We start from the raw sequence: 27,630 nt of genomic DNA, 5'->3' as shown, positions 1-27,630 counted from the left end.
CTATTTTACAAAACAATTTTCAGGATTTAACATGCCCAGAATTTACTAAATCCTATTAATATCATACTTGATATTTGAATCCTCTAAGATTTTATTTGACTATTTAACTATGCTATTTTTGCTTTTAAAAGCTCATTTTTCAACAGTAATTTTAAAAATAATTTCTTAAAAATAAAATTTTAAATGTAAGAAAAAAGCTATTTTTCAGACAATTTATTTTACTAATTACTTTTCTTACTGTAAAAATAATAAAAAATTATTCCAAATAAAACTTAAATCACAAGACAAATTCATTAATTATTAATTATGATTAATGACAAGCAATATAACATTATTAATCATAATTAGAAGTGATCCCCAATATTTATTCATCCACCAGTCTTGCATAACCTTATTGATAAAAAAACTCAAATTTTACAAACCCTACCATCCAAATACACAGCAAAAGTGTTACAACGGTAACCAACTCAACTAGTTGGATCACAAATGGTAAACAAATTGCACACAGAAGCTCAAATAATAGAACATGGACGAGCCATACAATAATAAAATTTTTAAAAGCAGAAACTGTAGCAAATTATGCCCAAGGATAGCAGCACTAGGACAAAACAGGTGGAGCCAAATCCAATGCCTTCAGTATGAAAGCATAAGTAAATGCATCTTCCTGCAGCTTCTCAAATCTACAGCCACCAAGAAAAAGGCATAATTAATCTTTAAGATGAACCTTGAAAGGAACCAAAACTGAGACCAAGAATTGCACGTTTTGGGCTTTCACAAACAGAAGTGAAAGAAAGATTTAAAATGTAAGAACTGCCAAAAAGTTAAAATCATGAAATTATTTTGTGCGGACGCCGAACGCAACTCTACATTCAGAGACCAACTAGAATGAGTCACGTCAGCAATACCGAGCACGGTATCGAGCGGTACCGAGCCGTGATACTGACATGGCTCATTCTAGTTGGTCTCAGGACAGCGTTCGGCGTCCGCACAAAATAATTTCTGAAACAGCTCTCCTTACAGCATTCGACGTCCACACATAATAATTGCTGAATCATTCCTCCAAAATTATAAGATAACCGTTGAATTAAAATGTGCGGTCATCCGAAGCACATTTTTTGTTACTTCTAAGGACTTCAAATTAGAAAATATTTTTTGAGAAATAATAAGTTTATTCCATTCCATCATTTAATTAGATGTAGAGAAATCGGTAGGAATTTTGATGATAAAACTCAAAATTAATGAATATTCAATCATCATTTTATAAAACATATATTCTATCAACAAGTAACAAAATGAACCCCTAGTAATTGTATACACAAGAATGTGCATATAGTAAAGTTCTAAGCATTTTATTCAATCAATAGGAATGAAAAGTATCCCGTTCAAAAGGAAAACAATTTACCTTCCTGATTTTGAGAAGTGTCCAGCACCAAGTTCACATTTAAGTAATAGTACATTATCATCAGTCTTTGTTGCTCTCAATTTAGCTACAAATTTAGCCGGTTCGGAGTACAAAACTCGGGGATCTGTCGCATCATTATAAAAAACTAAGATAAAGCTACAACGAACTAATGCAGCGTTATATTGATAATGAAATGTTAAGCATACCATTCAAACCAGCAGTAACAAGAATATTGGGGTAATTTTGCGCCCTTACCTACAAATAGCACAGATGCTATTAATTCAGAGACAGTAACTTGAATTTTATGTAGTTCAAGAGAGACATTCATACATCTTGTAGCATTGAAGCAGGTTAATGAAGTTAGATTTATAGGAAACTATGCAGAGATTGAGTAAAGAAGTAAAGTTAGTCCAAAAAGGTACTTGGGCAGTAACAAACCATGCACAATGAGAATAATGAAATGTATAACAAATACGAGAACTTTTGCAGTTCAAGCAAGCGAGGCTTCGTTTGGGACGGCTTTCTTCCTGTTTCTTAAAGTGGCTTTCTAGTACAAAAATTAAAAAAATTTGTACTAAAAAGCCGCTTTAAGAAGCAGGAAGAAAGTCGTACTGGGGTATTAACAAGCTACAAGTAGTCATGATCTATGATAGCAGCCTGCATACCAACTGCTAAGACATGTTGGAGTGTTGGATTTAATCCCACACAAGGCAGTTTAAAAAATATGTTAGCATAGAAATGTGAAAAATTGGTGGCCAGCCAAAAAGGAACAAGATCTTTAAAAGATTACTAGAAGCAGCTAGAAAGTATTAGAGGGAACAAGATCATAATTTCTAGTTAAATTTATAGTTAATGAATCAATGTTTGTCATAAAAGTTTTATAAAGGGAATCATCAATAAAAAGTTATAGAAGTAAACAGACACAACAACCAGATAAAATCATTGAACTTGTCTTCAAAAATCTTACACGCACTCACATTATCAACTGGAGAATAGGATTTCATGTAATAATAGTATTCTTCCTTCCGAGGATCGCCCCATTCCTACATCAAGAATTGAAAATAATAAGCTTTTGTACCAAACTCATTTAATTTGAATAGATGTACTGGGGATTAATATTCTTGCTTGGACAATATTTTACATTCCAATGAAAAAAAATTCAACAAATTAGCAAAAAATGAGAAAATGAGGTTAACATCTCCCAATGAATTGTTTTCTTATCCTTGTGAGAGGAAGAAAATCTAAGAAAATTTAACCAGCATTAGGAAAGCCAGAAGGAAATAATAGAACATGATTCGTCACTCCATGGCCTCCTAAGAACTCAATAACCTAACAAAAGCATCTAATGGGGTTGACAGCCAAATCATGAATCTAACTTGGAAAGTAAGGCTTTGTTTGGGACGGCTTTCCTTCTGCTTCTTTAAACAAATTTTTAGTTCAAAATTTTTAATTTTTTAACTAGAAAGCTGCTTCAAGAAGCAGAAAGAAAGCCATCCCAAACAAAGCCTAAATATATTGCATTAGATATGTGGAGGAATTTTGTAAGAAAAATGACCTCCCACTCTGATGTAGTCAATGGAATTGTTGGATCAAGCATTGTTGTCAGCACATCAACAAATGGAACCCCTGCAACAGCTGCCTTGAACAAATCAGGGCGCATATTTAGGACAGCACCAATCAATAAGCCTCCAGCACTTCTCCCATGGATGCATAGCATTTCTTTTGAGCAATATTTATTCTCTATCAAATACTCTGCACAGGCAATGAAATCAGTAAAAGTATTTCTTTTCTTCAGCAACTTCCCATCTTCATACCACTTTCTTCCCATTTCACCACCTCCACGAATGTGAGCAATTGCGTATACAAAGCCCCTATCCACCAAAGACAATCTTGACGCCTTGAAACTGGGATCTATGCATGCCTGTCAACAAAAGAAACCATTAAACAATGCAAAATATGGTTAGGTTTCTAGTCAATTTTACGGCTTAAACACGTTTCTCTAGCAAAAGAAGTGGCTAATGCAGCAAAACAATATGAATCATGCAAGCCAAAATATTTCTTTTTCACTTCAAAGGCTGAACTTGGGATTGTAGTTCACCCAAGAAAATTTCCTTTGCAGGATTAGGTAACTCCCCTAGCAGAACTGTCATATGACTTCATATCCTGCAACACAGTGGAAAACGAAAGAGGTGTCTGTTGGCATGCTTCCAGAGTACAATAACTTCAGCTTTAGCAGGAAGCCACATTCCAGCCCCTTTCTCAATCATCAACATCACTCTTGATTCATAGGCAATTATAGGAGACAATGACATAGTGATTTACTCACAATCATATACGAATAATGCAGCCGACAAGAAATGAAAGGAAGAAGGCTATGGTGAAAGTAGTCTACCTACAATCAACAATCGCTAGCTGACAAGCAAATGCACCATCCCGTTTGTGAATGATGATGGCGGACAAGCGGTGAAAGTAATAATCTCCCATCAATCAAGTTCAATCGGCTTGCATATGTACATGATAGTCCCCTATGAACACAAAGCCAACATGCATGAGAAAGTTGACGATAAATGTAATTCAACCGGTGTCCAACATTAAATCAGATAAGTTCACTGATTTGAATGCAAGCGAAGATGGTTGATATGACCTATTTGTGGATAACAACAGTAGGTATATTGTGAGTACAACAAATCCCCGACGGACATAAATACATACATCACTTGCAAACAACTATAGGAAGCCCGTCAAGCTACACGGTGTCATATCACTCCTGCAGTCATCTACCATTCAATGCCATGCAAAGACACTTATCTTCTGCAAGCAGGGATGACCGATTTGGAACATATGCAAGTACCTACAAACCACTATAGGAAACCCCATCAAACATATTATGTGTTGTTAACAAGAAAATACATGAGAACTATAATTTATGCAAGTACCAACAAGTAGTGATTGAGAACTTGAGGTGTATGCGACTTCTTGTCTGTGGAAAATGACAGACCTGTAGCGACACTTGCGAATAATAGTAGACGACCCATTGTGCTATAACCCCCAATTACGGCATTAACCACGTGAAATTGAATGGTTTTATTAATGATTCTATATAATCAAAGAATGAGCAGTTGAAGAATAAAAGATATCTCATTCTATCATCTCTTAATAAATAATTGAGGCTACCAAAAATATGACGCGCTATTTGGGCGAAAATCCAGAGGGCAAGGCTCGCAGCCCGGTGTCCTACATATGCATTATAAATACATAGAACGGGTCTCTCAAATACACTATTTTGGAGACGTAGGAGAAGCTCCTATGTACCATATGCATGTCAGATACTAGAATGTCGTTGAGACATCGAAGATGACCTTACACTCTGTCATGTCCATGCTTCGAGGAGACTACCTTGTGATGAGTCGAAGAAAAAGCAATCTAACGATGCACTAGCCGAGCCTCTGGTCTCACTAGATGACATCTACACAAAACGACATCATGTCGTTTGGACGTTCTTAACAAGTCTAATCAAGGATCGATTGCTTCATGGATATGATATCCCTAAGAATAAGAAAAGGGAGCCTATATCATAATAATGAAGTACCTCATGACTACGTTGAATGGTAACACTATGATTCACCTGTAAGCAAAAGTAGGGAATCGGTACTAAAAATCTCGGATCCCTAAAGAGCGACGCCATGCCATTGGATTTGCAACATTTGTATACGTGGACATAAGGCATCAATAAGGAACAAAATAAAACCCTACGTATTTGGTAGCAATAGTCACCTATACAGCCAGCTCCATTTAAAAATGCAAAACACCCCAAAATGACCTCCTCGTATGTATTTGCAATGTGCAGAGAGTTACACTCCGTTTGTCATTTGACACTGTAATTGCACTTCAAAAATCATCCTCCAGTATGTCAAAAATCGTATTATGCATGCATATGAATGCACATGCAGCATACATATAACAGCATATACCTGCGTGGGCCCCGACGAGCTTGTTGTAAGTACATACATAACGTCTGAAGATGCTACGTGGTTCAAAAAATAAACTTAAGATCGAGTCAAGAAATGGATATGGAGTCGAGATGGTTCGAACGGTTAAACTAATATGCGGGTGCAGTATCAACTGGAATATTTGTTTATAGTTCATATTAGGCTTTCAAGGCCCATAACAAGAAAAATTCGCTCATAAAGGCATAAAGCCTTCGATGAACCCGATCCTCTGTCGGAAAGTAAACAGAATCGACAAGGTTCAATCAATGAAACAAAATGCCCATAAATTCTCCGATGGTGGTCATATTAAATGTTTACCTCAATCGGAGGTGATCATATATTTTCAAATTCTCTCAAATATTCATAAAATACTAATATTTTTAAATGACCCATATACCCCGATGATGGATGTGTCGAATGTTTATCTTAACCAGAAGAGACACTATACTTTCCAATGTTTTCAATCTTCAACAAAGTAAAAATCTTTTAAAGTGATTACAACATTACTCCGATGATGATTGGGTTGATAGAAAATCTCAACCGGAGGAGACCGCAAACATTCAAAATGTCTCCCAAATGTCCATAAAATCCAAGATTTCAAATAATCACCCAAAATCAAGATATTTAAAATTAAAAATAATCATCAAACACTTACAGAAAAATACATCTCTACCCTCCGCAACAGTTTGCCAAGGTGAACAAATCTAAAAACTACTTCAACTCATCAAGAGCTAATGTCTAGTCAAGAATATCACTAAGATTAATTCTCAATATGTTTCTTGCTAGTAGGGACATAACACATGTCCTCTACCAGTGGCTTCACCATCAAATGGCACCACATTATTGGTTTTGGAGCTAAATGGCACCACAAGTAAACTGTTATGACCGGGACCCTCTGAACTAGATGGTTTGTCGCCAAATAGTACCATTATATTACAGTTATGGCCAGAGCCCGTATACTTCCCAATGATATTAAATCCTTGAGATATGAATCAATATGATATAATTAATAGGGCACAAAATCCTCTGTTATCTAAGGTGGATTCAAATTTGTCCCTTTAGATAAAAATTCACCCTGGGTCTACAAGGTACCCTTGAACGACGCAGCCCATGGCTGCCTACAAGGATCCTTCTGTCAGGTTGGGTCGACTACCTCCTCTGACTAAGTAGACCAGGGACCATGATAGACCAGGACAACGGAACCATAGGACCTTGATCAGGCTCATCATCACTCAGCCCACCATCCACTCTAAGTGCAAGATGGTGAAATTTCAAACTTTAAATATCAAATTTTTAAATACAAAAATCCATGCTACTATTATACATCATATGTTACGTATCTGAATGATGACTAGCCTTAATCAAAATTTCTCTTCCAGTATCTGGAGGGGTAATTAACTATAGGGGCTTGCGCTTATAGGAAATGAGAACTCGGATCATAAAGTCCTTACTAAATGAGGGCGAAATCTTTGGGTAGTGTCTTATTTCAAAATCAATCTACCTTCTAAAAATTTACCCCGGAACTTAATCAGTTAAAACTCTCCCGAAAGAGCAGAGGAGGTTGGGGGGCAAATTTTCGGAGCCCACAAATTTCTGGTAACTCCATTGGGGATTGGTTTCACTTTCCATCTCTAGCTAGTCATTCATAGGTCATAATACCAACAAGTCAATACGAGCTAAATTTTTCAATTTTCTAAAATCAATCTTTAATAAGATTCATTGGAAATTCAAAAGTAGGGTAATCCTACTTAATTTACCTGCTTCTATTATTTATTTTGTGTGAGCTCTACAGTTTGAAAGAATGTGTGGGGTAATGTATCAAATTTTGATTTCTAATCCGTGTCTTTCATTTATGTAAAATGGAATGCAGGACACCCCGATCACCGTCCAACTGGAACGAGGAGCCATAATTTAGCTAGAAAATGTCGTTATCAACACTGAAAACACTTGAGCCACCATCCAATTTGGTTGTTTTGAATTCACAGTAGTTACTGCAATGGCTGCGGTCGTCCCTGTATATGCTGTAAATTTTGAAGAGCCAACCAGGAGGCCCCGTTCTGATAGGACAACTATACACCGTGTGCATCCGCCAGTGCCGTGAGCCGTTGTCAGGGATATTCCCCAAGGTAGAATTTCTGTCTTCGAAAGACTATCTCAGTCGGAAACCCCGACTGCTGGAAGAACGATTTTTGTGATAACTGCAAACACCACCACCTAGCCAATGGAACCTATAGCACTTATGAGGTATGAAGCTAGAGCTTCCTCATATGGTGGAAACCTTAATAGAAGACAGATGAGGAGAAGAAATACAAAAGTTGCGAGCTCAATAACTACCACTGTTTGTCCATCCTTCCAACTTGTCGGCCGAAGAGCCAGAGACAAATGTTCCCACTCAGAACAGGTTTGCTAATCTGAAGTGGGTAAAGAGAAACAACTCCTCCGGTGAGCTCAAAAAATCCTTCTGGGAGCGTCGACCCCAAGCTCCGACCCCTCAGAAGACAAGGGAGCCCAAACTTATGTCCGCTAAAGTGTACCGAGTTCTGCAGATGGTCAAGGAGAAATGGGGTTAATGAAGAAGAAGTTCCATAGGCCATTAGTCATTGATGCCAGGAGAAACCCTCTCAAGGGAAAGGCCATCATCTGTCATGACAGCAGAAAGAAGAGAAGAGCAACAATAAGCTCCAGTGGAAGCACATCGAGACGTGACACTTGGAGAGGGCCCCGCAGAAAGGTAAGCAAGTATGGATGCCAAAGCCTCATAAAAAGAAGATGAACGAATAAAGAATCAGACATGGCGTGACATCCGGCGTAGTTTCCCGTAGATCCGCCTCCGCCAATAAAAATCGTCAAAAGTGGGTCCAAAAGATAGCTCACGATGACAGACGCCTTGATGGTCGACACCCTGAAGAACCCTCCAGGGGATCCCGGCAAGGGAAGAAGTCCATTTCAATCGAAATCCGCAGATCGAAGAAATATTTAATCCAAGGCATGAACCAAAAATCCAGTGGTGACACTGTGGTGGGGGCAAGAAATATAGGGAGCCTATACCCCTTGCCCACACAAAAGAGATGAGCCACCCGAACACCCGCTAACACACTAAAATAGAAGAATGGACTAAAGATGAGGAAGAACAAACTCTTACATTTCAAATCTAAGACCGACTTAGAAATTAAAAACAAACAGAAATTACAACGACTTACAAACTCGACTCGCAATTAAAGACACCCTAAAATTGCTTCACTTAGAGAAGAGGGATACAGGTGGAATGGCACTTGCGGAGAGACGAAAGATGTTAGAAGCCGAGACGAAAGGTTGGAAAGAGCTCGCAAGATTTCCTGAGGAGATGAGAAAGAAGACGGACAAAGCTCGCAAGCTTTTCCATGTAACCCGCAGGTTTATATTTCCAAAAATCAAATATCATTCAACTATTTTAAAACATTACAAGCCCCTCATATATATAGGTATAAAAGGGGAATACAAAAGGACACACAACATTAATTTTCACAAGAACCTAAACATCACAAGCATGGAAATCCCCCATGCTAATCACGAAAAACCGCCCAAGCCCAGGAACCGAAGGAGCAGCCGTGGAAGACAAGTAGGCCGCACGGAACCAAGGCGCCACAGCCACGGGAAACATCCCAGGCTCGGAAAACCAGCAGCCGGCCGGAATTCCAAGGGGCAATGGCACAAAAAAAATAAAGCCCATGATGTAAGCCAAGGAGCCACACATGGGAAAACCAAACAACTTCTTGGGATTCCAAAAGCCCTTTTGGAAACCAAAGAGAAAACTTAAATGAAGACATTAAAAACTATAATAAAAAGTTCATTAAATAAAAGATAACTATGAACTAAAATATTAGCTAATAATGAGTTAACCCTTAGTTCAATAAATGAACAAAAGACCAGCTCACAAATGAGCTAAAATTTCAGCTCAAATTGGTTGAGCTTGTAAACTCGGGGGAAGCCAAAATTGATTTATTTTGAACATGAGTTGACCCCCCTTTGTCTACATCAGATTCTCCCCTTCTTGAAGAACTCATCTCTCGATGAGACAGTTCTGGTTTCTCTTGAGGAGGTGCATATTGTGCATCCAATTTATTGATCAAATCTTTATACTTCTGCATGATCTCATCTCGTTCTTTCAGAATTTGATCTTGTAAACGTTGCTTCTTCTTCATGTACCTTTCTGTACGTAGATGCATCCATACTCGAAGCTTGTACAGTTCATATTCCAGAGGATGTGTTGACTTTGATGGAATCCACCTATCCATAGAATCTTCAATTTCATTGGACTTGTTCTCTTTGATTTTTTTGTCTTTTTTTCATATTTTTAGACGACTCAAAAATACTAAAAAAAACTCAATCTAAAAAAAACTCTAAACTCACAATTCTTTTAAAGACTCACAACAAAATGACTTGACTCGAAAAACTTAACAAACTAAAATAAAATTTGACAAACTACAACTTGACAAATACAACCTAGGACTTTCTAACTTGCTTTGATACCAAATTGGTGGGGGCAAGAAATATAGGGAGCCTATACCCCTCGCCCACACAAAAGAGATGAGCCACCTGAACACCCGCTAACACACTAAAATAGAAGAATGGACTAAAGATGAGGAAGAACAAACTCTTACATTTCAAATCTAAGACCGACTTAGAAATTAAAAACAAACAGAAATTACAATGTCTTACAAACTTGACTCGCAATTAAAGACACCCTAAACTTGCTTCACTTAGAGAAGAGGGATACAGGAGGAGTGACACTTGCGGAGAGACGAAAGAGATTAGAAGCCGAGACGAAAGGTTGGAAAGAGCTCGCAAGATTTCCGGAGGGGATGAGAAAGAAGACGGACAAAGCTCGCAAGCTTTTCCATGAAACCCGCAGGTTTATATTTCCAAAAATCACATATCATTCAACTATTTTAAAATATTACAAACCTCTCATATATATAGGTACGAAAGGGGAATACAAAAGGACACACAATATTAATTTTCACAAGAACCTAAACATCACAAGCATGGAAATCCCCCATGCTAATCACGGAAAACCGCCCAAGACCAGGAACCGAAGGAGCAACCGTGGGAGACAAGGAGGCCGCACGGAACCAAGGCGCCAAAGCCACGGGAAACATCCCAGGCTCGGAAAACCAGCAGCCGGCCGGAATTCCAAGGGGCAATGGCACAAAAAAAACTAAATCCCATGGTAGAAGCCAAGGAGCCACACATGGAAAAACCAAACAACTTCTTGGGATTCCAAAAGCCCTTTTGGAAACCCAAGTGACAACTTAAATGAAGACATTAAAAACTATAATAAAAAGTTCATTAAATAAAAGATAACTATGAATTAAAATATTAGCTAATAATGAGCTAACCCTTAGTTCAATAAATGAACTAAAGACCAGCTCATAAATGAGCTAAAATTTCAGCTCAAATTGATTGAACTTGTTAACTCGGGGGGAAGCCAAAATTGATTTATTTTGGACATGAGTTGACCCCCCTTTTGTCTACATCACACTGCCCAAAAATTCGAGTATAAGAAGAAGAAGAGAATGAAGAGGATATTATGGAAGTCAAAGTGGTTTATATGGTAAGTCATATCAATGATGACGACGATAATGATGAGTATAGGCTACTGCAGTCACCTAAACAAATTAACCAACGTCGCTACAGGGTTGGATCTGTCGCCAGCCGAAGTGGCCACTCAGAAAAAGGAGATGAAGCTGATGAGAATCTCCTCGCCACCAAAACTATCACACTTGCAAAAATTAGGGGGCGAGTGAGGCGACAAATAAGGACGAAGGATAAAGAAATCTCTCGATTGAACGAAAAAAATGTCTGAGATGATGACTCAGATGACGACAACGATCGAGATGATGCATAAGGCTACTTTTGTAGGTCCTACTCTAGCTCATCCTGTTAATCAAGCTACGAGCAGCGCTCCAGCAAATCCACCAAATTATTAGGTGCCCCAAACTTTAGAAGTGAAGGGTGTACCTGAAGGCAGTAAAAAAGTCGCAAAAAAATTATATTATGACTATAACTACGAATCTACCTACGCGGGTAAGGTGTGATGTGTCTTCTCAAGAAGAATCTATCAATATCAAATAGCATATTCATGGTCATGTGTCTTCCTCCGACATCTAGAGGGTTTAATCAGTGAAAAAATTAAATTCATTATAGCTTCTTAAGAGGCGAAGAAGTTGGTAGGCAAAGATTGGCCTTACCCACTAGAATATGACCATGTGTCGTATCTGAAGGGATATTCTATTCCAAAGTTCAATACTTTCAACGACAATAATAATCACAGACAGCACCTGACGCAGTTCAAAGTAAAATGCGAGAATACAGGAGGCAGTTATGCCTTACTTTTTCGGCAATTTGTCAGCAGCTTGACAGCAATGGCTTTCGAATGGTATGTTGAGTTGTCAAACCTTCGTAAAGGCGCTTGCGGAATTAGAAGCCTTTTTTGTGAAAAAATTTGTCGATACAACGGAGAAGACTATCTTCATTGATCTCGTCCTAAATAAAAGAAAGAAGGACGAGTCAGTACGAAATACATAACTCGTTAGCACAATCTCAGTATAAAATGCAAACGACAGTTGGAAGAGGAGCATACATTTCAATAATTGATGGGAAACATATGATAAAATGCTACTATTCTTGTGCATAGCTTCTATCACTATCTTCAAAGATCTGTTGGATAGGGTTGCAAAGTCTAAAAATTGAACATATCAAAATTAGAAAGTCACTTTAATAAATCTAAAAAAGCAAAAGCCCCTAATGCTAAGAAGAGTGAAGCCTACTCCATGTTCTTTTTCAGGCCTGATAAAATAAAACATGTGGCGTATAAAGTTGACAAAAGCAAACGGACAATATAGAATGTCGATAAAGGCAAACAACCAATGTAGTGTGAGGAGAAGCCAAAACAGGCCTATAATCCTAACCCTCAGCCAAAAATAGTTCTTGGGGGAAATGATGAGCCTCAGACTTTCTCTAGTGGAGGAGAGCGACCAGGACAAGCAATGAGAGTTGGTGGTAGAACTTTCTGATCCCTCAAAGAGAAAATGAATAAGGAATATTCATTCAAGAGGAAAATTGTCGTCAAACTATTCTGATAAGCACTCAAGGCCAGTCTAGAATTGCCATAATATAGAAGGCCTAAAGAACCTAAGCATATTGGCGACCCGAATTATTGCCCGTATTATCGGGCAATCAGACACCCAATTGAAAATTGCTACGTCTTTAAAGATTGGCTGGAGAAGAAATATATAATGGGAGAATTTACGTTGTCAGATAATGTGTTAATTTGTCCTCAGAAAAGAAACCACCTGGGTGGTCACGTCCTCTTCCATACGTCCACCTAAAGAATTAATAAAAAAAGAACCTATTCAAGAGAAACAATGGGAGATTGTGGTCTCCAAGAAGACAACTAAAATGCTGAAGTAGTTGGAAGGAGTTCTGGGTGTTAAGTGAAAATCTCCTAATAAACTAGTGCTAAATTTAAAGTGGTTACCTATCACACATGCATCCACCTCCAAACAGCACCCTGGTCAAGCTAGCTCATCAAAGGCTAGTAAGACAAAATCAAAGTCTTCCAAGAAGAGAGCCAAATCGAAGAAGCCCAAGGAGAAAAAGATAGCCAATCAAACGGCTATTGACAGTTTGGACAAATATAACCAGGCTGCGAGGTGGCCTATTAAGCTCACCGATTTCAAGAAAAAGCTTAAAATAGATAAAAAAGGAAGAAAAGGCAGATAATTAATTGCTTCATGTGGAAACATGTTAAGTCAATTCGGCGACATCAAAAATACTGACAAGAAAATAATACATTGAAGAAGCGGCCACTGAATCTTATCTAATGGTGTCACCAATGAACTACAGTTCAGAAGATGATCTATATTTTTTAAATGAAGATGATTCATATCCTGATATAGTGCCACAAAAGGAGCAGGTGAGATTGGAGGACGATTCTGAGTCTACAAGTGAATCTCCGAATGCGACAATGGCCGACTCTAAAGAAAATGCACATTAAACGAGTTTGATCCAGATGAAGTGACCCAGGTACAGTTGAGAAGTGACAAGATACTGTCGTCTCCACTAAAAAAGGGGATCCCAAATAAAGATAAAGAGAACGAGATAATTGTTAATGATTATTTATCGCCAAGGATCATAAAAAAGACACTTCAGCCAAGGGGATAGATTCTAACATCTTATCTCATCTAAGAAAAATTCAAGCACAACTCAGTATATACGATGCCCTTGTAATGTCTAAAGACCTTCGGGAGACTCTGATTCGGGCTCTGAAAAACTGATACGCCTTAAGTTTCACAAATTAGGGTTTGCCCTAATTTTCCTTCAAAGATGATATTTCTCCATCAAATCAAAGTTAAACCAAAACAAGAAGTATGAGAAGAAGAACAAGAGAACTTTGCATTAATCTTCAAGAGAAACACAAGAAAAAGCTAGTCCACTTCGAGAAGGACCAAATCTCCCAAAAGAAACCCTAAAAACAAGAAGGAAATGAGAAAGAGCTTTACTTCACATGATGACCCCCAAAATAAACCCTAATGGCTCTTTTCATACAATCTCACAACTTCCCCTTCATCCCTAAATTGCCCCCCATCATCCACCCTCCATTTTCCCCCCAAAATCTGGCCGCCCCCCTTGATGCCCAAGGATTCAAGTGAGTGGGCCCATGGGGCCCACCGTGACCCTCTCCCCTTGCTCACCCGATTTTGAAAATGAAAATCATACGTCATTTAAAACGCCCATCGGCATATTTTGCTACACGGTTATGCCCTTTGGCCTGAAAAACGCCGCTGATATATATCAGTGGGCGAAGTTGTGCATCTTTGATGAGTTGATTTATCAAAAGGTCAAGTACTATGTAGATGACCTCATCATCAAGAGCATGGACCACAATTAGGGCTGCAAATGAACCGAGCGTTCGACGAGCTACTAGTGGCTCAGCTTGATAAGGGCTCGTTTATGTTCGTTCGATAAGGTAAATGAACAAGCTTGAACAACTTTGACAATACTCGATAGCTAAATAAACAAACTTGAACACCCTGACGTTCAGCTCGATTATGTTCGCGAACAAGATTGTTTAGTGCTCGTGAACATGCTCGTAAGAAACTCGATTAAAAAGCTCGATTATGCCTTATTTAATTAAAAAAATATTTAAATATTAACTAAAATGATATTTTATATTATTTAACTATAATAACATTATAATATATTTAACATTATTTAACTATTATAACGTTATTATTGTTTTATATATATTACTATTTAGAATAAATACTATTTTCTAAATATAATATATTTAACATTATAATATATAATAACGTTATAATATATTTAACATTATATTGAGTTTCTCCCGCCTCATATTCCTGCCCTCTCTCTATGTATTTTTTTTTTTCGCTTGCATCTCTCTCTCTCTCTCTCTCTCTCTCTCTCTCTCTCTCTCTCCTCCGTGGCGTCACCCAGTTTTAAAAAAAAAATGTAAACGCTTTAGTCCCACATCGCCTGGAGGTTCATGATTAGGCTTTATAAAAACAAATTCTACTGCATACACCCCAAAAGGTGGGCAGGTGGTTGGGTGCTAGCTGGGTTTCTCTCGGCTGGAGGCTCTAGAGAGCAGCTCGCTTTGTCAAACGAGCCGCTAAATAAACGAGCTCGTATGCGAACACGAGCCCGAGTTCGAACAATTTTTTTTAAACGAGCTCGAACAGATGTCCGAGAAGCTCGACAAGCTTCGAGCCGAGTTTGAACTCGATTCTGAGAAGTGAGTCCGAACTAGAACAGGTTGATTGGAGCTTAAATATGTTATTCCCCAATTGAGAAACATTGTATGGCATTGATTTTCACAGTCTAGAAGTTCCGCCACTACATGCTATCTCATAAAATTATGTTGATTTCAAATATTGATCCGTTGAAGTTTTTGATGACAAGACCAGCGTTGACAGGGAGCTCCTATTTGATTTGAGTGAACAAAAGAAGCTAAAACTTATGAGCCCAAGCTAAGGGATCATTTGCTTGATTGGGTCAACTAAAAGAATGGATAATATGAACCTGTAGCTTTGGGACTACAAGATAAAGCGGGCACCTATAGCTTAGAGCTTAAGAGGCACGAGCGATAAATCAAGTGATTTTGTGTCCCATAATAGAGCTGGGCTATTTGTTTGAATTTGATTCAAACAATGTAACATGATTAAATATTTTGACCTCAATTTTTTTTAGAGTTTAATGATGAGTGTCATTAATTAGGTAAAATAAATTACACAAGCTAAGCCAAGTGTTTTAATGATAAGTCCTAAACACAAAAAATAATCCTAAAAATGCATAAGGCTCAGTCTACTTTCTGTTAAAGAAACAATCAAAGCTGATTCAATTAAGAAAAAAAGATGTACAATGCAAATCATTCAGTGCCAAAGCATCGTCATAAAAGGATAAACTTAGTTAAAACGTCGAAATTTGAGTGCCAACACTCTAAAGTGCCTAGATATATTGTCCACATATTAATTGTTAAAAGGATTTCTAAGCTCTAACTAATACCAAAAAAATTAAAATCACATATTACCTCATATGAGCCATAGCCATAGAGTAATAAAGGATCAGATCCATCAAGCTTCACAAGGTTCTTTTTATATAGAATTGAAATAGGGACCTTGGTACCATCTGAAGCGACAGCCCATTCTCTCTTGGTCGAATAATCCGATGACTCAAAACCGCCTAATACCTGAGATAGGATAGGAAAAAGTCGATGCAATTACTCTGTTAAATTTGTATGAGTATCAGCAAATAATATATCAAAACAAAAAAATAATTTGACCCAATAATGCAAAGTTATGTATATTGGTTAGTCAAACATTCACAAATAAAGGTGCTAGCAAACTGTTCAATTCCACTAAAGTTTGGCCTGATATAGCCACTTTTCATAACTATGATTATCAAAAAAATATCCAATAGATAACAAGAACACTGAAGTCACATGCTATAGGACTTCTTATAGTTAAGATATCTAAATAGCACTGAAATTTCATCCACATTAGTCAAAAGATTCATTTTTAGTACATTGCAAGCACCTACGCTTGCTTGATGTTAGTCTATGATAAGGCTTTCTCCTACCCTCCAAAGGAAGGACTTGAATTTTGTTTTCTGTTGGCGACATCTCATGATTTTTGCGAACTTCGTAAAATGATCATAATTTTTACCTTTTTTCCATGTAGAAATATCAGCAAATGCTAGCTATGACTATTTTTCTCACAACCTAGGACCATCCAAATCCATCAATATCTAGAATAGCATGCAAGACACTCGAACACATCTATAGTGTGCATAAACAATATATAAAACAAAATTAAAAATGCTCTATTTAATCTGACAAGAGAAGTAAAAAAAATTCCAACCTTTTATAAACTGTATGAATGGATTGAGTCAAAGGATTTAAGACAAATCTTTAAACGAGGGTACATAGTTATTTGCATAAACTACAGCATTTAAAAAAAAAATTAAAATGTTTTTCAGGGATTATATTTCATATTTTATTCATCATCATTATTAGCCTTCTCCCAACTATTCGGGGTTGGCTTTATGAATCTTCATTTATCATTAGTTAATGTAAGGTGTTAACCCTACTATTATGTACAAATAATTTTAAACAACCGTGGGCTCCGAAAATTTGCGCCTTGGCCTCTCCGCGGACCCCTTTCTTTCTTTTCTTATGGGGTCGTCGAGGAGAGTTTTAATGCTCAAGTTCCAAGGCATATTGGGTTTGTAGATAAGTCATTATCCAGAGATTTTGCCCTCATTTTGCGAGGACTTTATGATCTAAGTTCAGGTTTATAGGCGCAAGCCCCTATAGTTAATTATCCCTCCCGATAACGAGATAGAACTTTCGATTAAAGCTAGTCGTCAAATAGATATGTGGTATCTAGAGTATGGTAGGAGCATGTTTAGGTATTTAAAACTTAACATTTAAAATTGAAATTTTACCACCTTACACTTAAAGCGGATGATGCGGGGAGTGATGATAGACCCGATCATGATTCCATGGTTCCGTCGTCTCGGGTCATCGTAGTCCTGAGTCTACTTAGTCAAAGGAGGTAGTCGAGCCAATCTTACAAAAGAATCCTTGTCAGCAACTATGGGTTGCTTCGTCCAAAGGTACCTTATAAACCTAGGTGAATATTTGTCTAAGGAGATAAATTTGAATCCACCTTGGCTAACAGAGGGCTTTGTGCTGTATCAATTATATCATATTAATTCATATCTTAAGGATTTGAAGCCATTGAGGAGCATACGGGCTCTGACGATGACCTTAAGTTAGTTGCGCCATTTGGCAGCAAAATCACCCGGTACAAAGGGTCCCGGTCATAACCGTTTTCCTGAGTGTCATTTAGCAGCGCAACCATCAGTGTGGTATTATTTGGCGGCGAAATCACCGGTTAGAGAACATGTGACACGTCCTTACTGGCAAAAGACATATTGAGAATGAATCCTAGTGATATTCTCGACCAGACATTTACTCTTTGTAAGCTGAAGTGATTTTCAAATTAATCCACCTCAACAAACTATTGCGGATAGTGGATGAATTTTGCTTTAAGTATTTAATGATTTATTTCAATTTTAAATATTTTGACATTATAATATTTTTGGAATTTTGAATTTTTATGAGAATTTAGGTATTCGGGGAGGCATTTTTTAATGTTTTTGGTCCCCTCCGGTTGAGATTTTATGCCAACACGGCCATTATCGAGGTATTTATGAGCAATTCATTTTGTTGGTTGAACCTTACCAACTTTGTCTACTTAATGACAGAGAATCGAGTTCGTTATAAGATGTGCCTTCGTTAATAAATTTTTCTTGTTGAGGGCCTTGAAGGCCTAATATGAATGTATAAAATAAATATTTTAGTCGACAATGTGACCGTATAATTATTTGATAGACGAACCGTGTCAACTCCTACCTACCCACATAAAAGGATCGGGTTCGTTGTCAGCTGTTTACCATTGTCAATAAATTTTTCATGTAATAGACCTTGAAGGCCTAATATGAATGTATAAAATAAATATCCCGGTCAACAACATGACCATATATTTGTTTTATGGTTCGAACCGTGTCGACTCTTATCCAACCATGTAGAAAGATCATGATCGAATTTGGATTCATGTTTGACCCATGCAGCATCCTCAGACGTCATGTGTCTGCTTATAACACGCTCGTCGGGACCCATGAATGTGTATGCTTTTATATGTATTTTGCATAATATGTTTGTATAGTGGTTGTCTGTATGCAGATATTTATGACCAACATGCATATTCGCACACATAACCATGCTTTCATCTCTATATTAATATACTTATATGTGCATTTATGTATCTACATATATGCATGTATATTGGCGTACACATTTGCATTTTGCATGACGTGTTCATATGGACGTTGTCATGCGTATACAATAGACGTATGCAACACATCTACATGTATCATGTATGTTGGCATATGCATTTGCATCTTACACGATGTACTTGATATGCAACGTAGTGACCTACTACACTAATGTGGCATGGGATGTATATGCATGATATTTATGAATAATGCATTCATACTTGCCATTTTGCTTGCATAATACACCTGAGTGATAATTTGACGTCCTCATGTAATACATAATGTATTCGTGTGTATGCATGTATATTGAATTTTACATGTTGCACATGGTGTATTTGCATTTTAGTGTGATGCGCAACTGCAGCATGATGCCTTGCGTACTGAATGGCATATTTACATGATGTCGCAGCATGCATATGCATAATATACCTTGCGTGCTGAATAACGTATTTGTATGATACACCCTACACATTATATATATATATATATTTATTTATTTATTTATTTATTTATGTGTCAGCACGTGTTTCGATGCATAAGGGTATTTTGTAATAATATATTATGTAAATGTCAAACGCTTGCAAGTGTGCAAAGTCCTATTTAGAAGCCTGTGGACACCTTCTGTCCACTTGCATGGATGTTGCGGATCCGGTGGCGTAACCCTCGCTGTCAGTCATTTGCTGCTTTATGCAGGTAGACTATTGTGCACTAACAAGTCTCCTGCAATGGCTCGTAGACGCTTGCATTTGTTGTAGTCCCACAGCACATTTACTATCAAAACTTGCATGCAAGACTTTTGTATGCATTGTGGGGCTTTCATTTTTATCTGCGGGTGAACTACGTTGAACATAAATCTTCTAGTGCCACTTATAGACACTGGATTTTATAATATTTCTTCTGCATCTTGCTTGTAAATGGCATGTTGTATACCTAACGAGTCTCCTACGGCTCATAGGTGTTTGCATTTGTTGTAGTCCTTCTGCACTAGTTCACATATAACGTGCAAAATATATTGCCTGTGTTCGCATAGGACTCATCAAATCTGCAGCGTATCCACCAATGTTGCTTGCAGGTGAATTGCCACCTTCTACATTGATTGTAGGAATGTCATAGCATTGAATGTGTGCTGGTTATATATTTTGCATGAGACATACTATTTGTAGGTACATTGATGTGTTCATTGCTTATTGATCTTATGTTCATAGGAGAATAGCATATTCATTTGCCTATTGATTAGCATTGGATGTAGGAATTTTCTTACATTCATTGCCTTTTGTTGGTTGTCATTCGTAGGTATACCATTGTGGCATTGTGTACGTAACAATTCTTCCACCGTCACCAGTAAGTATTTGCATTCATTGTCAACTTCTCCGTACATGTTGGCTAGTGAGCTTTCATGTTCATTTGTATCCCCCCCACCCACCCCAAACTATTCCCCATGATCACTCATAAGCTTCTTGCCAGTCGCTCGCAAGCACACTGCCATGTACATCAGCCTCTTTCATTCACAGAAAAGTGATATGTTAGCTTGCTTGGCTGATACACGTATTATAATTGATTGCCATATCCTCATTTGATTTGCAGCGCTTGTTCGCTTTGGCTTGCAATTAGATAGTGTATCACCCTTGTTTAATACTCAAAGTTCCATTCATCGTACGTCTCATGCTTGTGTGTTTTTTTGTTATTTTTTGAATTATAGGTTTTGGTCTTAGGCATCGAGTTTTGTTCCATGTAATTGTAGTTTCAGTTTAAGCCCCCTGTGGTTGTCCAATAATCGATAAATTCAGTCCCCTATTGTTAATTTAAATCCTCTATTTGATAAAAAATCTAGCAACTTCCCAGCGTCTCCCCGGTTCAGGAGAATTCTTGGGAGCGGGGCCTTCCCACCATGCTAGAAAAAAATGTGTAAAATATGCATCAGAGGACACCGCGACTATGGTCTTCAATCCCACCACGTCAGAGAAAGACATATATGGGTCTTCAGGAATACCTGTTCAAAATGCACAGCTTTTTCCCTGCCGACATTGAGGCTCGCACAGTTACTTAAAGTTGTCCCTGTCACACTAGGAAAAAGCGTGTGCAGGGACTACCTGCCTCGCGATAAGCACCGCATCGGGTTTCCTCCCACCACGCTAGAGAAAAACATGTATGGGTGAATGGTGATTTTTCGGTGCGCACAAGCGCCGAAAGCAGGATCTTTGGAACATTATACCTTGCATGGGAGAAGTGGTGACGACGACGTCAAGGGCTAGTGTGTACAAAAATATCTTTCTTTTATTATATTTCCTACTTTTTTATTATATAATAATAATAATCTTTGTTATTAATAATAATTATTAGCTAACTAACAATAACAAAAAGAGTTTACCATGAGTATTCTAATTGAATTGGATGTGAGTTGGGAATCAGGTAACTGGTGGGTTCAAAGCACGAGGAAGTGGGTGAGTTCAGCTGGTTCAGTTGACGGGTTGGAGGGGGGTTCGACGGCTCTATATGTGAGAAGAAGTTTGGCTTGCAAGAAGGAAGGTATGACGAGCTCGGTTTAGTGAACCAAAGTGAGGGAAATGAGATTGAAGTTGTGGGGTTGGCATCGGCTAGGGTCACGAATGACTGGATGAAGGGATTTGTGTGAGGTTCGGCGGGATCGAGGGAGGAGGGATTGGATCTAGGTAGAGGGAGGAGGGATTGGATCTGGGTAGAGGGAGGAGGGATTGGATCTGTCGAAGGCTTAGGCACAGTCGAGATCATGTAGGGTCGGTCGAGGGCTTCGTCTGTGATCGGCACTGTGAGGGAGATGGGTTGCAAATGAAGCAGGTAGATCGGGATCTAGGTCGGATCGAAGCCGGCTTGCAGGATGAAGTGGTCGGGTCTTTGTGCAATTGGAAGGAGATCGAGAGGTTGTTGTGAGGAGGAGACGGATGAAAGGATCGAAGCTACGTGCGATTGGGCAAGGTCTTACGAGATCGGAACGAGCTCGATCGCAGGCTAATAGCGTATAGGAGGTCGGTGCAACAGTGAAGAAGAGGTCGGTTGGTCGAGCGTGGTTCGGCGGGTGGTAGTAGACGAAGCCAAGGGATTGGAAGATTGAAGTGTCTTTGACTGGCTAGGAAGGTCTTGGCATTGGCTTGAGGAAGATGGCTACAGAGGACTACAATATATTCGAGCTAGGAGGGCTATTATGAGCGAAAAAATAGGAGAGTCAAAGGCTTTGTTCGTGTTGTCTTAACAAGAACGGGAGACAAGAACGTGAGGATCGAGGCCAATTTGTGCGTGCATTGTTCGAAACGACACCGAATGTACAGGGCATGGGCATCCGACAATACAGGATTTGAGCAGAGGCTGGTATTTTTTATTTGGCTCTCTTTTTTTTATTTGCCACAGAGATCAACAACAACTTCCATCCATACTCCATAGACTTTATTACATGATAGTAGAATAAAAAATACATCGGAACATGCTAAAAAAAAAAAAGATGACCTTCTTATCTAGGTCCACCTATAAAGTTGATCTCAACAATTACATATAAAGATAAACAAGATTGAGAATAGTTATTTGAGTGATGGAGGACGAAGTACACATTCAAGATAATAGTTAATATCAGACTAAGAAGGTTGAACATAAATAAAGGGAGGTAGAAGATTCACAGATAAGATGAGAAGAATGCAAAAAAATAAAAAGCTAGGAAGAAAAAGGTAGGCTAAACATCAAATAGTTAGAAACAGTATTAAAATGTGTGAAAAATAGAGTTAAAATTCCAGATAGTTAGTATATGTCTACTAAGGATGATGGGTTAGCATGTAATTAAAATTATTAAATTAAAAAATCAGATCTAAATAAGCTTTATCAAACGTTCAAATTTTATGATCAAGAAGACTTGGAACAACTTAGACGATTGTTAACTCATTATTTAATAAATATGTTGATTCAACATGAAAATTCAGTGTGGATTTGCTCTCAAAATACGAAGGATGCAAATTGCTGGTATGTAAAACACTAATGATAACCATCATTATTTGCCTTAATCCAGCTATTCGGGTCGTCTCAATGAATAGTTATGTAGCATTTTTATGAAGAAAGATGTTTTCATAAAACTTCTCATTTATCTGGTGTTCTTATCAAATTTAATATGGGAGAAAACACTTAAAAAACTAGTAAGTGCTCATGAATTAAATAAGCTCAAAAGTATAGAAAAATCAAAGAATAATCTTCTCATATACTTTACCGGCTGCATCTTCTTCAGAACAGAGATGCCTAAATTCATATCATAATCATAAACAGATGTAGGCGTTTTCATTGAACTATAGGAAAAGCGTAAAATGTTGGAAGAAAACTGTGATTCTGTAGGTTCCACAGAGTATATAGAATCAACAAAATCAACTGCGCGACCCTCTTGGAGCACTCCAATTGCTTCTCCTATTGATGGAAGGTTATATACAGTCACTTTTGGTAAGCCATTCTCCCTCTCATAAACAGCAACATGACCGATAAAAAGTTTAAAATCTTCAATTTTCACCCTGAAAAATAGTAACTATTCATCAATATTTTGACTAAAGAGCATTGGACTATACTCCAATTAGTTTCTTCATGAAATCAACTAGCATACTGATTTTCCTAATTTAACCATATAAAAAGAGGGGATTAACATATAGCACACTAAACTCTAAGGAAATTTATTTGTATTATAAAACTACCTTTCTCGATGTGGAATCAAAACTTTTGTTTCAGATGGTTTGTCCACTGGACAATAAACTAATTCAGAATTATAGAACTCTTCACTTCTTCTCTTGATAAAAAAATGATTTCCACGGTGACTTGCTGAGGTATCAATACCATAAACACGAGGAGTCAAAGTCGTAAGCCCACCTTCTAGGTTGTAAATGTCTAGATAATAGATAAACCGTGTATTTTTACTTTCAGATCCAACAAACAGGTATTGTTTGCTTTCAGAAGCTTGGAGATCGACAGAAAACATATCATCTTTCTCATGGTAGAGGCACTGATCACTTGACTGTTCTGACAATAATTTATGAGACCATACCTACAAAAGTATAATTGACATTAGACTTGAGTAATCCAGCAGACAGGGAAAGCATTCTAAATGGCTAAATTTTGGAGAAGTGACGGAGGAAAAAGTGATATCTCATGTAATGGCGTTTGCTTTCATTCAACGGTTTAAAGAAAAAAAATCACTATATTCTATATAGTAACATTGCAGTTGATAAAGTGCATTCTACCAAAAAGTTACAAGCACATTATGCAAGCATCAAGCATCAACCATCCAATTAAGGCTTCGTTTGGGATGGCTTTTTTACTGCTCCTTGAAGCAGCTTTCTAGTATAAAAATTTTAATTTTTATACTAAAAAATTGCTTCAAGAAACAATAAAAAAGCTGTCCCAAACGAAGGCTAAATCATTGCAGAATAACTTTAAATGCCAAGAATGTAACCTTGTCAGGACGAAGGATTTCATCCATTGTAATGTAAACTAGTGTCTCATTCCCTGCCCATTCTACATATGAAGTTGCTCCTTTCAACGGATCGCCAACAACAGTACCTTTATCAGCATCAATCACGAAAATAGTATAGATCTCATCACCTTTAGTGTCTTCAGCGTAAGCTACAAGTTTATTATTCGGGCTAGCCTGTAAACACAAGTACAATAATTGGAAACATGAACATGAAGGAAAAAGAAACTGCAAGTCTGCAACTAAATGCTAAAACGGCCAAGAATTACTTTAAAAGCCTCGATGCTATAATAATCATGGCCTTGAGCCTTGATGTTCTCATCTAGGATAACATGCTCCTTAGGTGCTTCAGGTCCCATGGGCATAACATCATGCACAGAAGCAGAAGTTCCATTAGTGATAAGACGCCTGCAATGCTGAACATATTCTTTTCCCTGCAAAGTTCTCTCATAATAATAATATGGCCCTCTCCGAATAGGTGCTGAGATATCATCTTCCTTGATTCTTGCTCTTATCTCAGCATATAACTCATCCTCAAACTGTTTTACACCTAGAATTGAACACGTTTAAATGTTAGCATATCGAACTAAAAGAGAAGAATTATATGTGTGTGTAGTGGTGGCGGCAGCGGCAGCGGCAGCATCAGCATGGGTGTGGGGGAGTGTCTGGTTGAATAAAAAATTAGAATAGTTGAAGAAATGTCATACTCCAAAATAAAAAAGCTATAAAATTTACAGAACTGATTAGTAGTTTATTAAAAATTTAACAAATGATCAAATCTTCTACATAGTTTAGCATTTTCTTTAAAATTCCTTTGCACAAATAAGGCTACTGAATTTCACTTCATCAAGCCACGTTCCCATCACTTGTTTCTTTACTGGTAAAATCATGACATTAATCTGCCGCAGTAGCCAAAGGATCATGTCCAGGACAAGTAAAAAGCAATTTTGTAAAAATGGTGCAAAGAGTATTGCAACATTCCCCAAACAAATCTAAAAAACCAACCAAAAAATAAAAAATAAGAATTTTCAGGGAATAAAACATTTCTCTATGGTAAAGCTTGAATTTTTACCGTGCATATTCAAGTTTAAAAATAATAATAATATTAATAAATATTCTTTTCAAAAGATTCTTTTAAATTCTAAAAGTAACCTAAGCAAGAGGATTAGTATTAACTCATCAGGGATTCAACAAATTCACCCTCGTTGATTCACAGTCATTTAAATCCAAAACGCACCTCGGCAGAACTTTGACCCACATCAATTGAAATGGCAAATAAACAAAAAAGAATTAGAAAGCAAAAAAATCGTGCCCACTTTAACTGATAAGAAGCCCCGTTTTCCCTTACAAACATCGGGTAAAAAACAGCATTCACAACATACAAAATTTAATTTCCCGTTGCATTAAGTGAAACTTGAAAAAAATGATGGCCTGGAGCTCACTCGACGTTACTTGATTGGTGTAATCGTTCTCCGCCTTGAGGTAGGAGAGAACCTCAGGATTCGAACGAGAGTCGTCTCGGAGCCAGTAGTAATCGTCGACACGGACATCGCCAAACATCTCCATTTCGTGCTTCACCTTTCTCGCCACCGGCGCCTCCGCCATAGAGCTGAACAATCGTACAGCTGCCGTACTGCGTCTAGCGTACTCGGACTCGAAATTGGCAGCGGCAGCGAGAGGCGGCGGATGAGAGAGGAGGAACCGGCCTGTTAGGGCATCTCCAACCGAACGCTAAAATTTTCGCCATTTAATCACAGGTGAACAGTTGGCGTCGCACTGTTCAGTCACGCCATTTTTTCTCTCAACCCGAAAAACGCGCGAAAGGGAGAGCGATCGTTACCTTCTCAAAAACACCTAAAATGACGTTCGATTGGAGCATCCCGCGCCATTTTGGAGTTTTTGAGTTACTTTGCCGTGAAAAATGAAGTTTTCGGTTGGAGATGCCCTTAGAAGCAAGGGGAAGAGCGTCAATCCGGCAAGGCGGGGCATTTTATTGTCACTTAATTATAAATATATAAAGAATGAAATATAATGGGCAAAGTCCTGGTTATGGGTGTCAATATTTGGCACGACCCAAAAAGTTGATTCGAACTCGACTCTAAAATTTCGAATTTGGGTCAACCCGAACCCGAATCGGGTCGGGTTCGGGTTGACCCGTAAACCCAAAATCAACCCGATTTGACCCGAAATTTCGTCTCTTACCTCATGTCACATCCGTCTGACTCGCATCTGTCAATTTGCCTATCAGCCCTGTCGTGTCGCTTCCGTCAACTCGGTTTTTCCCCGCAAATCGCAATGCCGCTGCCACTGCCGCGCTAAGCCTGAACTGTAGAGATCGCGACAAGCCGACAAGACTGCGCCGCTGCGACTTGCGACCGAGCTGTCGCTACAGCGGCTGCAGACCAGCCTGACCTGCACCGATGTGAGGCTGCGGTGTGCTCGTGCCGAACGGACTACGCGTATACGCGCGTGAAAGACCCGCGTGGACGACGCAGTGCCGCGCGTGGAAGACCCGTGTGGACGACGCTGTGCGCTCGGAGCTCCGTCGACGCGTCGACGCGCGTGGAAGACCCGCGTTGTCATGTCAGCGGGTCGGGTTCGGATTCGAAAAATCGACCCGTTTGCAAAAACGAGTCTGGTTCGGGTTGACCCGAGCAGTGCCGGTCAGTTCCGGGTTCGACCCGGACCCGACCCGTGACCCGAAATTGACACCCTTAGTCCTGATGAGACAAATTACATAATAACGAAAATTTAATGGGAGATTTTTTAAGTTTATAAGATCTTGATCATGCACTAATCTATAGTCATATTTAAATTAAAATTTTTCAAAATTAAACACAAGCTCCGCTCAAATCGCCCAAGTTCTACTCAAATCAGCTCATACTTCCTCAAAAGCAATATAAAATCATCTACTACAAATTATAAGTTCACATCCTAATATCATCTTCCTCAAGATCTACAGTAAAAATTTGATTAGTAAGAAATTTATTTAATTTTTCCCCTTTTCAGCCCTTTATAAGCATGTCCACTTACAAAAAAGTGATTGGTAATAAATATCTAAAGATCTCTTATTACAAGGCACCTAAATATTCATCAAATATCACATCATCTTCACATCTTCATTATTATCATCCTCATCATTATAGAACAATCAACCATCACAACATTTGAACATATCTGTCAAACTCATTCAATTTTTATATTTAAAGTATACACATATAACATTTAACTCATTCAAATTAAAATAATGCTTCTAACATAAGATCAAAGTTGGTTGTCCTAACAAGCAATCTAAAGTGAGATATATTTTTTTTCCTACCTTTTAGTTTGTTTAAGCATACAAAGGAATTTTGTTTGTATTTAAATAATAGTTT

General features: G+C 38.1%; 1 protein-coding gene across 1 annotated transcript; it reads right to left on the bottom strand.

Moving 5' to 3' along the window:
* Nucleotides 1–341: 341 nt before the first annotated feature.
* Nucleotides 342–26,283, bottom strand: LOC110103721 (protease 2). The gene is made up of 12 exons (XM_020832532.2): nt 26,207–26,283; nt 25,699–25,969; nt 24,526–24,806; nt 24,239–24,433; nt 23,484–23,830; nt 23,015–23,306; nt 15,983–16,141; nt 2,958–3,323; nt 2,380–2,445; nt 1,609–1,657; nt 1,403–1,526; nt 342–680 (listed from the first exon to the last, which is right to left on the bottom strand). Exons 1-12 carry the CDS (start codon nt 26,243–26,245, stop codon nt 599–601), a joined length of 2,271 nt encoding a protein of 756 aa, XP_020688191.1. The 5' UTR covers nt 26,246–26,283; the 3' UTR covers nt 342–598.
* Nucleotides 26,284–27,630: the final 1,347 nt, after the last annotated feature.

Source organism: Dendrobium catenatum, unplaced genomic scaffold (genome assembly GCF_001605985.2).
Source record: "Dendrobium catenatum unplaced genomic scaffold, ASM160598v2 fragScaff_scaffold_30, whole genome shotgun sequence".
Taxonomy (NCBI): Eukaryota; Viridiplantae; Streptophyta; class Magnoliopsida; order Asparagales; family Orchidaceae; genus Dendrobium; species Dendrobium catenatum.
This window is presented reverse-complemented; position numbering and strand designations above follow the sequence as displayed.

Excerpts from the sequence above, each read along its gene's own strand:
- LOC110103721 (XM_020832532.2), bottom strand. The coding sequence starts at position 26,245 with ATGCCCCGCCTTGCCGGATTGACGCTCTTCCCCTTGCTT. Across the intron at positions 23,831-24,238 it reads AAATCCTTCGTCCTGACAAG|GTATGGTCTCATAAATTATT; the intron begins GTTACATTCTTG and ends ATACTTTTGTAG. Across the intron at positions 1,658-2,379 it reads CCTATTCTCCAGTTGATAAT|GTAAGGGCGCAAAATTACCC; the intron begins GTGAGTGCGTGT and ends TGCTATTTGTAG.